Raw genomic sequence first — 12,086 nt, 5'->3', positions numbered from 1 at the left:
GGCAGGTGTGTGTGTGTGTGTGTGTGTGTGTGTGTGTGTGTGTGTGTGTGTGTGTGTGTGTGTGTGAGTGAGAGAAAGAGGGAGTCAGAGAGAATTAAAGGAAGGTCGCAGAGTGAGAATTTCAGACCCTGTGGAGAGTTTCAGCCGTGTATCCTGTCATCCATTTTGCCCCTGCTGTATCCCGACTGGAGTTGGTGGCCATTTCTCCCCAGTTCTTTAATCCTGTGGACGCCACACACCTCTGTGCACTGTGGTGCTGCCAGGATCTGGAGGAGACGATGGACCTTTATTATTAAAGCCCTGATCAAAATGGTTTCGTTCTGAAAATGTTAGGCACCCACAGGAGCAGTGCCTGAATAGAATAGACCCATAATAGGGTCTGAATAGACGTATGCATAGTACGAGCAGAGCGTGTGATTGGCCGGACTCCGCCCTGTGGAACCAGGCCCATCTTCCTGTGTTCTGCTGCCCTGTGTCCAGGATACATCATTTACTACAGCACGGACGTGAATGCAGAGGTACACGATTGGGTGGTAGAGCCGGTGATGGGAAACAGACTGACACACCAGATCCAGGAGCTCACACTAGACACCACCTACTACTTCAAGATCCAGGCCCGCAATTCTAAGGGCATGGGCCCGCTCTCTGACACAGTGCAGTTCCGCACACCCAAAGGTAATCTCAGCATCTGATTAAGACCATTTTGAAGGTTTCACACCAGCCATTACAATCTCCGTAAGCTTCAGCTGCCTTTAGCAGACAAATCTCTATATTTTGGACTCTGTTACCGCTGCCTACGCCGCCCCATTCTAACCACTCTTCTCTCTCTTTCCTGTTGGCTTCTTTTAGCTGAGCCCTCAGACAAAATGTCAAGTGATCAAGGTAACTGTTTTTTACTCTTCCCTTCTCTTTACCTTGCCCGCAGCACTAATCTGTGGTCAGATTGTTTCTAATGGATTAACCTTGGTGTCAGTAGGCTTTCAGGGGAAGGCAGGCGGACGCGCCACTCTGCCGGATCACGGGTTTGGATCCACCCTAGGTAAACAAGTACCAAACTATACACCACAGCCTGTGGCCACCATCAGCATCAGCTTATTCCCTTTCTCTCTCTTTATCTCTGCTTCTCACACTTTTACACGCGCACACACACACTTGCTGTCTCACTCATACACACACATTTACTTTCTTTGCCTTTCTCACTCACTCACTGACACACTTTCATTCTATAACCTAAAACTAAAAGCCACTAAAACTAAAGGACTTGAGGCTTACAGTTGAAGACCATGTCATCCATCAAGGGGTGTGATATATTAGGCAGCAAGTGAACAGTCGACTCATGAAGGCATTTTGTGAAGCAGCTTGAATGGGTGTAAGGATCTGCATGATGCTGACGGGTCAAGTGGTGATGGATAGACAACTGGGTCAGAACATCAGATCTATATAGTAATTAGGCATAGTTTTAATGTTATGTAATAAATGTGAAGTCCTTATTACAGAGTCTTTATTTTAGAGGACTTGAAGATGGATATGTTCAAAATGGATATGGACAGGCATAGAGGTTATGGGCTCATCCCATGGGATTAAGATCCCAGCATTACCCAGAGGACAGGTCCGGGACAGTAAGGTATTTGGGCTGAAGAACTCTTATTCTTGTAGAGGTGATTGTAGTACGCACAGTATAAAACATTATAAATGCTGCAGAGTATGGTTAGTGAGGCTAAAAAATATGACCAAAAAAAACAAAAACAAATATGACCATCTAAAACGGGGGTCTCAAACTCAATCTCTGGGGGCCGCTAGTCGTAGAGTCTGGGTGAAGTTGGGCCACATCAAATATTCCACAAAAAAGGATTTCAAGAATTCAAAAAACAGCACATCCTATCCAGTCTGCTCAACCTTCAGTAATGTAGAACATGGAGCACATGAACGGTTCTTCAGAACATGTGCTTCTCTGGGTGACACTGGGTGACAGGATAAATTCACCCTTCACTGAATGACACTCCTGAAACACGTTTCAAGTGACAAACTTTGATCATTCTTGTTGTTGTTACGAGCCTGAGCTATGGTAGCTCACAAGTGTTAAAAATATAAAATGTCCAGGAAACGACTCATGTAGGTGCCTTTGAGGGGAAAAAACGCATGGACCGCACTAACACTACGCTTTGATTTCAAGTAGGGGGTCACAAAATATTCTGTAGACCACAATTGGCCCCCAGGCCATGAGTCTGAGATCCCTGATCTAAAGCAATGGATAATAATAAAATGGTTTTATTATAGCAAGCATACAGTGATAATCAAAATGTTCAAAGACTAGCCTTGATATTCATGCTAAAACCCATGAGTGTAAAACACTAAATGAGCTTGGACCCAATAAAGCAGTGGGACTAGATGCCATTCCTGCCAAGTTCCTTGGAGACACTGCGGACATTATTGCCCTGCAAGTTTCCCTTTTAACCTCTCCATTGAACAAGATCCAGATGAGATTCAGACTTCATGGGGTGTTAAAGAGGTGCAGTAAAACTGAAGTGGGAATTCTAAACCAGTCTTGATTTTGTGCATTTGATTTAAGTTTATGGAAAGCTAAAAGATTTACAGGTGTATTAAGGAATATGTAGTAAATCATAATATTTTGTATGAACTACTGTGTGGATTTAGAGGAGTGCACTCCACTGAAATGTGTAGGATATATTTATTTGGTTTTAAAGTAACAGTGGAAATTGGGAACGAGACTAAAGCCAGGCTCCTAGATAAAATTAAAACCCATTGGTTGGGGCCTCAAAATTAGAGAACACACTATTTTCTAAATGTCAAGGTCATTGTGTAGTTCTATATGAAATTATCCTAAGAGGAGTTAAATAGCAGTATTTTGAGCTTATTTCATAAATTGTATATATTCTAAAGACAAATGCAAGAGAGGACAGGATTATGCAGAGAATCTCCGCGGGTAATCGGTTCAACGCTGCAGCTGGAATTGCTCACCAGTTCAGCACTGAACTTTGTAAGGATCTGTCTCGTCATAGTGTCTCAGCATTTAAGAACATTTCGACTGAAAACCCACACTGCAGTGACCAAACCTCTCATTAGCAGAAAGAATCAAAAAGCTAGACTCATCTTTGTTGAGGAGCATGTTGTGTGGACAGAAGAGAAGTGATCCAGAGTTAATTTTAGTGATGAAAACAAGTTTCATTTATGATGGGAAAACATTAATGGGAAACATTATGTTCATCAACAAACTGGGGAAAGACTGAACCCAAAGTGTGTAAAGAGGCCAGTGAAAGGTGGAGGAGGAAGCCTCATGGTTCTGGGAATGATTTTGTCAGCAGGAGTTGGACAGTACAGCTCGTACAGCTACATGGCAGCGTGAATGCAAGTGTGTATCAGAACCTTCTCCAACAACACGTGGTTCCTTCCTCGCATTCGGCAATCAATTAGCCAGCTATTTTCATGCAGCGCAATGATGTCCCCTGCCACACAGCAAAATGGGTAAAGCAATTCCTTGAAACTAAAAACATTGAAACAATGAAATGGCCAACCCAGTCCTGATCTAAACCCAATGGAAAACCTCTGGAAAATCCTTAGTCACAATGTTATGCCCAAGAAACGCACAACAGACAGACAGACTGTGGGTGGGACTGATAAAAGAGTGGACCAAAATCACACCAGACCAGTGAGAGATACCAGTGATGTCCTGTGACCGCAGATGAGCTGAAGTCATTCAAAGCAAAGGCCTGTGCACTTGTAGTTATAATCTTACTCTGTGCTACAGTCATTGCTGTTCTCTAATTATCACATTTTTGCAAATGAAAGGTTTTTTTATTGATATACTTATTATTTTATATTATTGTTGTTATTCTTATATTATTTATAATATATAATATGCAATTTTGTAAAGCACTGTTCTAGTGTCATGGTGTACCCCTTACAAAAAATACGTCAAATGTTGATCAATGTAGATTACATTATTTCTGAAAAAAAAGTGTTCATACATTGTTCTAAAAGTTATATAAATCTCCAGCGTACTTGTGCATATACAGCTCTGTAAAAACTGTGTCCTCTATTGGTATTTTATCTCGTACACACTCGGACATCTCTCAGACATGGTCACACACTCACACTTTTCTCTATCACACGTTTGTCTTTCACTCACACTTTCACTCTCTCTTTCTCTTTCACCCTCACATTTTTACTCCATCTTTCTCTGTCTCACTAACACACACTTTGCTCTCCTCTCCCAGATAAGCCGGGCATCACGGGCAGCCAGGAGAACCATATCTTGGTGATCGTCATCATCGTTTCTGTGGGAGTGTTCACCATTGTCGCTGTCGTGGTGGGAGCAGTTCTCTGCACACGACGCTCCAACTCTCACCAGAAGAAGTGAGGTTCTAGCCACACACACACACACACACTCTAATCCAGTAATTAACTTTTAAGAAATGTAATGGTGCAGCTGTCCCTTTAAGTAGCTGTTCTCCTCATAGAAAGCGAGCTGCCTGCAAGTCAACTAATGGTTCACATAAGTATAAAAGCACCTCCAAAGACCTGAAGCCCCCAGACCTCTGGATCCACCACGAGCGTCTGGAGATGAAGCCCATCGATAAATCCCCCGAGCCCAACCTGGTCATGACCGAGACGCCCATCCCCCGCAACACACAGGAGCCCTCAGGTGAAACACCCCTCCCCCGTTTCTGTATCTGAGGTATACAGGCAGGAATGTAGCTGAAATCACACACCACGGTTCAGCTGTGAGGGTTCTGAAGTGTGCGCTTGTGTTTTGATGTGTATGTGTGTCTGAAGGTCATGAGGTTGAGGAGAGTGTGTCTACGCTGGCAGGCAGAAGGGGAGTGAGGCCCAAAATCATGATGCCCTTTGACCCCCAGCCACCACAGCGTAAGCTCACAGAACTCACCCAGACTCTTCGAACGGCCACTAGAGAACGTGACTCTAACCGCCTCTGCCCCTTTAAGACCCCCTGGACTGGGCTTTGGGCTCTCACACCTGTTGTGATGACACTTTGCCTTTGAGAGGCGGAGGAGGAGGAAGTGTCTGTACTTACTCCACCTGTTCTCTCGATCTGCCTCCGCACGCTGGATGTGTTTCATTCGGGTCTTTAACGCGCATCATTTGTCTTCACGTCCTCAGCTGTCATTAGTGCACACCCCATCCATTCGCTTGACCATCTTCATCACCACCACCATCATCACTATCACCCTCCGCCCCGCGGTTATCTCCATCACCAGATCAGCCTGAGGGCCCCGGCCACGCCCTCCACCCCTGGGCCCTATGTAGACAGGGCTCCCTCTTCAGGTGAGACTTTCTAAAGGCGGTTTAAAGTTGCATACAGTGGTAGGTATGTGATGTTGAGGGTTTCCATATTCCATGTTTTCCACAGCTTTGTTCTCTGTCCTGTTTCATTCATATTCACTATTAAACACATTCTCATGGTCCCTCCCAAGTTCAGCATTTAATTTCGCTCTGTCCCACCCAGTCTTCCTGCAGCACTGACGCTCAGTGTCTGCAGTGTGCTGTAAATCCTGTGTGGTGTTGCTCTGCTGTTTAGAGTGCGTAAGGACGCAGCCTCCAGCGCCAGGGCCGCCGGTGGCCCCGCCTCAGCCCCCCAGCGCTGCCGAGCTGCAGCAAACGGAGGTGGTGATTAAAGAGGAGGACGCTCCCTCCTACAAGCCCCTCCCAGCCCAAGTCCACCCCAGCCACCCCATGAAGAGCTTCGCTGTGCCCACTGTTTCTGTCTCCGCCCACAACCCGCCCAGCTCTGCCCTGCCCTGCACGCCACTGCTGACCCAGCCAGGTCAGCCTGCTTACGCGCTCTCACTCTTTCCCCTCCTCTCTCCCACGTTCTCACTCTTTCCCTTCCTCTCTCATGCGCTCTCACTCTTTCCCTTCCTCTCATGCGCTCTCACTCTTTCCCTTCCTCTCATGCGCTCTCACTCTTTCCCTTCCTCTCTCCCACGCTCTCACTCTTTCCCTTCCTCTCTCCCACGCTCTCACTCTTTCCCCTCCTCTCTCCCACGCTCACTCTTTCCCCTCCTCTCTCCCACGTTCTCACTCTTTCCCTTCCTCTCTCATGCGCTCTCACTCTTTCCCTTCCTCTCTCATGCGCTCTCACTCTTTCCCTTCCTCTCTCATGCGCTCTCACTCTTTCCCTTCCTCTCTCATGCGCTCTCACTCTTTCCCTTCCTCTCTCCCGTGCGATCACTCTTTCCCTTCCTCTCTCCCGTGCGATCACTCTTTCCCTTCCTCTCTCCTGTGCTCTCCCTCTCACTCTTTCCCTTCCTCTCTCCTTCTCTGTCTCCTGCTCTCTCTCACGTTCTCCTTCTTTCTCCTGCTCTCTTTTGCTTCTGCTCCATCTCTAGCTCTGCTGAGGCTAGGCTCTACACTAGAGAGCTGATGATGTAGGGGGTGAGGGTGCTAGTCTGATGATGTAGGGGGTGAGGGTGTTTGATGATGATGTACGGGGTGAGGGTGCTAGTCTGATGATGTAGGGGGTGAGGGTGTTTGATGATGATGTACGGGGTGAGGGTGTTTGATGATGATGTACGGGGTGAGGGTGTTTGATGATGATGTACGGGGTGAGGGTGTTTGTCTGATGATGTACGGGGTGAGGGTGTTTGATGATGATGTACGGGGTGAGGGTGTTTGATGATGATGTACGGGGTGAGGGTGTTTGATGATGATGTAGGGGATGAGGGTGTTTGTCTGATGATGTACGGGGTGAGGGTGTTTGATGATGATGTACGGGGTGAGGGTGTTTGATGATGATGTACGGGGTGAGGGTGTTTGATGATGATGTAGGGGATGAGGGTGTTTGATGATGATGTAGGGGATGAGGGTGTTTGATGATGATGTAGGGGGTGAGGGTGTTTGATGATGATGTAGAGGGTGAGGGTGTTTGATGATGATGTAGAGGGTGAGGGTGTTTGATGATGATGTAGAGGGTGAGGGTGTTTGTCTGATGATGTAGAGGGTGAGGGTGTTTGATGATGATGTAGGGGGTGAGGGTGTTTGATGATGATGTAGGGGGTGAGGGTGTTTGATGATGATGTAGAGGGTGAGGGTGTTTGATGATGATGTAGAGGGTGAGGGTGTTTGTCTGATGATGTAGAGGGTGAGGGTGTTTGTCTGATGATGTAGAGGGTGAGGGTGTTTGTCTGATGATGTAGAGGGTGAGGGTGTTTGTCTGATGGTGTAGAGGGTGAGGGTGTTTGTCTGATGGTGTAGGGGGTGAGGGTGTTTGATGATGATGTACGGGGTGAGGGTGCTAGTCTGATGATGTAGGGGGTGAGGGTGTTTGTCTGATGATGTACGGGGTGAGGGTGTTTGATGATGATGTACGGGGTGAGGGTGTTTGATGATGATGTAGGGGATGAGGGTGTTTGTCTGATGATGTACGGGGTGAGGGTGTTTGATGATGATGTACGGGGTGAGGGTGTTTGATGATGATGTACGGGGTGAGGGTGTTTGATGATGATGTACGGGGTGAGGGTGTTTGATGATGATGTAGGGGATGAGGGTGTTTGATGATGATGTAGGGGGTGAGGGTGTTTGATGATGATGTAGGGGGTGAGGGTGTTTGTCTGATGATGTAGAGGGTGAGGGTGTTTGATGATGATGTAGAGGGTGAGGGTGTTTGATGATGATGTAGGGGGTGAGGGTGTTTGATGATGATGTAGAGGGTGAGGGTGTTTGTCTGATGATGTAGAGGGTGAGGGTGTTTGTCTGATGATGTAGAGGGTGAGGGTGTTTGTCTGATGGTGTAGAGGGTGAGGGTGTTTGTCTGATGGTGTAGGGGGTGAGGGTGTTTGTCTGATGGTGTAGGGGGTGAGGGTGTTTGATGATGGTGTAGGGGGTGAGGGTGTTTGATGATGATGTAGGGGGTGAGGGTGTTTGTCTGATGGTGTAGGGGGTGAGGGTGTTTGATGATGATGTACGGGGTGAGGGTGTTTGATGATGATGTACGGGGTGAGGGTGTTTGATGATGATGTACGGGGTGAGGGTGTTTGATGATGATGTAGGGGGTGAGGGTGTTTGATGATGATGTACGGGGTGAGGGTGTTTGATGATGATGTAGAGGGTGAGGGTGTTTGTCTGATGTAGAGGGTGAGGGTGTTTGATGATGTAGAGGGTGAGGGTGTTTGTCTGATGATGTAGAGGGTGAGGGTGTTTGATGATGATGTAGAGGGTGAGGGTGTTTGATGATGATGTAGAGGGTGAGGGTGTTTGATGATGATGTACGGGGTGAGGGTGTTTGATGATGATGTAGGGGGTGAGGGTGTTTGTCTGATGTAGAGGGTGAGGGTGTTTGTCTGATGTAGAGGGTGAGGGTGTTTGTCTGATGATGTAGAGGGTGAGGGTGTTTGTCTGATGATGTAGAGGGTGAGGGTGTTTGTTTAATAATGTAGGGGGTGAGGGTGTTTGATGGTGTAGGGGGTGAGGGTGTTTGTCTAATGTAGGGGGTGAGGGTGTTTGATGATGATGTAAGGGGTGAGGGTGTTTGATTTTTTTAGGGGATGAGTGTGATTTTCTTTAACACTGGATATCTGCTCTCTCACACGTAAAAAATGCTGAAATCCATCCACCTGCAATACTCCAGAGGTCATGTTGACAGATCACTGGTCTGATATCTTCACATCTGAATCTGTGTATAGTGACTGTGAATGAAGGCTGTCTCGGGCATTGCCAGCCAGTGCTTTTACAACAAATGTTTATTCATTTATTCATTTTTGATGAAGTGAGTTCCACATATCCTCATGTGAACTGTCTTTGTTGTGATGGTATTTCAGTTCCTGGTGTGAAGACGGCGTCTATCGGCACTCTGGGCAGAGCTCGGGCTCCCGTGGCAGTGACGGTGCCCAGTGCCCCCGACTCAGAAACCAGCAAGATGCTTCCACCAAAAGAGATGGTGAGTTGACCCCCCACACAAGCTCACATATCACACACCCTGGCGTATCCCACACACCCTCAAGCTGGAAGTCGCATCCACATGAAACTGGTTTAAACTGCTCTGTCTGTCCCCCTCCTCCCCTTGTTCCCCTTCACATAAATTTGGCTTCCTGGCTTAACTCAAACTGCACTTATTGAATCTAACACACAATAACCCAACCAAATCGTGTATTTTTGCAACTCATCGCCACGCCTCAATGTTCTGTATTTTATATTTCAACTTCTTCCCTCTCACCCGCTACAGTGTTTCACACGGCTTTGAGTTATACTTCCTGTTTACTTGGTCACATGACTACCTCCGTATCAACTCATCTACCAACATGTGTAATCACTTCCTGTCTGCCTCCCTCTTCCTTCACACCTTCCCATCCTCTGTGTTTCCTCCCACCTCACCTCCCTGGCTGTAACCTGCATGGCTCTCTAAGGCCTACGAGACGGACGAGCTGTCTGAGGAAATGGCTCATCTGGAGGGCTTGATGAAGGACTTGAACGCCATCACGACAGCCTGATGTCACCAAGCGCTAACCAGGGGCCCCACGCTGGACTCGGAGCCTAGCCAGCTCACCCTGGATGGTCTCAGGAAGGGCCCGGCTGTAACATACTGACTGATCGCAGATCATTTTAGGCTGAGTGCTTAGGAACTGACAGGCCTCAGCATATGTTTGTGTCTGCATTTTCCAAGATCGAAGGGCAAATAAAAAAGGTTGCCAAGTGAAGCACTCCATTGGCCACCATTTTATTTTCAAGGAACAATTCAGAGAAAACTGGACATTTTTTTTGTAGTTCTTGGATATCATGAATAGTGCATATTTTATTTTCATTTTGTATGTATACATGCACACAATGTATAATCATTTTTTTTGTTTATGTATTCAGTCATAAATTCATGCATACCATTGGGAATGTGTGAGTATTTATATCAACTCATTTAAAGTAGCTGTTGTTCTGTTTACATATTCATGTAAAGAGAACATTGTGGACATTAACTTTGGTTTCAAATGGTTATTATAGTTTAAAATGTCTGCTTTTAGCTCTTCACTGTTGGTCTAAAGAAATTGGATGCTATGGCGTATTCTTTCCAAGGGAGACTTGTAGCATACAACGATGAATATGCATCATACAATGATGAATATGCATCATACAACAATGAATATGCATCACAAGGGGTTTTACAGGCAAGTACATATGGGGTGTGGATGTACAAAAAAAATACAACTGTGGACCCCAAAAAAAACCTATTTTTGTTACCAACTACAATCTTTCTGAGATGCTAACATCAGCATGTCAACAATGCTGTAGTTATGTGGTGCTTACTATATGGAGACCTAAGACTTTTGGGGGGGACCTCTGGCCTTCACAAGAGCCGCACCTTTGATACCTCACGGGCTCAGTTAGGCTAGCCTACCAGTGCAACAGCCATGACTTCATCTGTCTGAGTCGGAGGCACCACAGACCGGAAAAACTGTCCACGGCGTTACTCTGAGCCCTTTGACCTGAAGAGGATCCCAAAATAGGGACGGATTCTTTGAACTTTTAAGATTTTGACCTTTGTACACTTCCAAAAAAAGACACTTTTTATATTAAGGCTTTTGGTTGATTTTTATAAAAGGAAATATAGACATTTTCCATGGTAATGATACGTGCAAGGGTAAATATGTTCATGATTCTGAACTTGCTGTTCCACAACTCCTCCCAAAGAAAGAAAAAAAAAGATAAAATCTGCCTTGCTAGTTGCATTCACATGTACAGTAGCTCATACAAATGAATGTTAATGTGGCTGTAAGAAGTTCTGCTAATTAATAAAGTCAATGTTTGTAAATGTGTTTACAATGGTGGGGTGGGGGGGGGGGGGGAGTCATATACTGAGACCTTAGAATGAAGGGTGCACAGTGAAAACTTCATTTGCACTTTTTATATGGATTTTAAAAAGGGCAACTGCCATGTTAAATATGAAAGTATTTTATGTAACTGTGCAGCTGATTTGATGAATACTACCGTTTGTCTTGTTTTACCGGCTTCTGTGCAACTGGTTGACAGATCATACTGCTTGTACTCTGACGTTTTGTTTTTGCTATTGTAGAATGATGTGGAAAACATGTTCCTGAGTGGTGATTCAATACATTTCTGTTTCATCTGCAGGTTTACAAATGTTTTGTAATTCACCAAAGCATATCCCTCACAAATGTAGTGTACAGTGACGGTGTGGTATACAGTGGATTCAGAAAATAGTCAGACCCTTTGATGCACTTGATGAATGGATATAATTGACATTTTTACTCTGCCTACACTTGTTTGAGAGAGATTTTACAACAAATAAAAAAAAATCAAAAACTGAATTCTCTCATTCACAACTGTATTCAGACCTTTCGTTCACTACTCTGTAGAAGCACCTTTGACAGCGAGTCCTTGTTGGGTCTTTTTGGCATTATATGTGGCAGATCCTCTCAAGCTCCATCAGACTGTATGGTAAGCGTCTGTGAACTGCCATTCCTCCACAGGGAATGTATTAACCAGGTGATGTGCTGTACCACTAGCTCACCACAGTGCTTGTGTTCTGCTGAAGTTATATTTTCTTCTCATCAGACCAGAGAATTTTTTCCACCATTGCCACGGTCCTTTACATTTTTAATCTCCAAGTGGCGTCTTGCCATTCTCTCATAAAAGGCCCGATTTGACGGTTCGCTACAGACACAGAAGAATATACAGTAACTTCCTGCATCTCTGCACAGGGCTTCTAGAACCCGGGAGTGACCACTGGGTTCTCTTACCTCTATGACCAATGCCCTCCATGTCAAAATGTCCAGTTTGGTCAGATGTCCAACATCTTGAGAAGGTCTGAGGTTTGTGCCAGGCTTCTTCCATTTCCATTGATGCCACTCAAAACCTTGAGCTATGATGTCGTGATGTGTGTTGTGCCACAGTCTGGTCATAAAGTGCCACCGCAGTTCCAGGTGTTCCATGGCTTGGGTTTTGTCATGGCATATGAGGGCCCTTACAGACCCAGGTGTGTGCTTTTCCAAACTCTGTCCAATCAACTCAAATTCCAAAAGTTGGACATGTCTCAGGGGCAATTAAAGCAATCAGGGTGTACCTGATTACAGTTTGAAGAGCCATAGCAATGAGTCTACTTT

General features: G+C 45.7%; 1 protein-coding gene across 1 annotated transcript in view; it reads left to right on the top strand.

The window, feature by feature from the left end:
- Window positions 1-11,283, top strand: part of LOC143492580 (neogenin-like) — a gene marked incomplete at its 5' end in the record, with an annotated part of 43,631 nt that extends 32,348 nt beyond the window's left edge. The window contains 10 exons of the mRNA XM_076990925.1: window positions 481-675; window positions 850-882; window positions 977-1,039; window positions 4,236-4,374; window positions 4,479-4,663; window positions 4,795-4,887; window positions 5,140-5,304; window positions 5,558-5,803; window positions 8,796-8,914; window positions 9,381-11,283. Of these exons, the coding sequence (XP_076847040.1) occupies window positions 481-675; window positions 850-882; window positions 977-1,039; window positions 4,236-4,374; window positions 4,479-4,663; window positions 4,795-4,887; window positions 5,140-5,304; window positions 5,558-5,803; window positions 8,796-8,914; window positions 9,381-9,464 (1,322 nt within the window). The remainder of the gene's footprint in view (window positions 1-480; window positions 676-849; window positions 883-976; window positions 1,040-4,235; window positions 4,375-4,478; window positions 4,664-4,794; window positions 4,888-5,139; window positions 5,305-5,557; window positions 5,804-8,795; window positions 8,915-9,380) is intronic.
- Window positions 11,284-12,086: the final 803 nt, after the last annotated feature.

This window comes from Brachyhypopomus gauderio, unplaced genomic scaffold (genome assembly GCF_052324685.1).
Source record: "Brachyhypopomus gauderio isolate BG-103 unplaced genomic scaffold, BGAUD_0.2 sc79, whole genome shotgun sequence".
NCBI lineage: Eukaryota > Metazoa > Chordata > Actinopteri > Gymnotiformes > Hypopomidae > Brachyhypopomus > Brachyhypopomus gauderio.
This window is presented reverse-complemented; position numbering and strand designations above follow the sequence as displayed.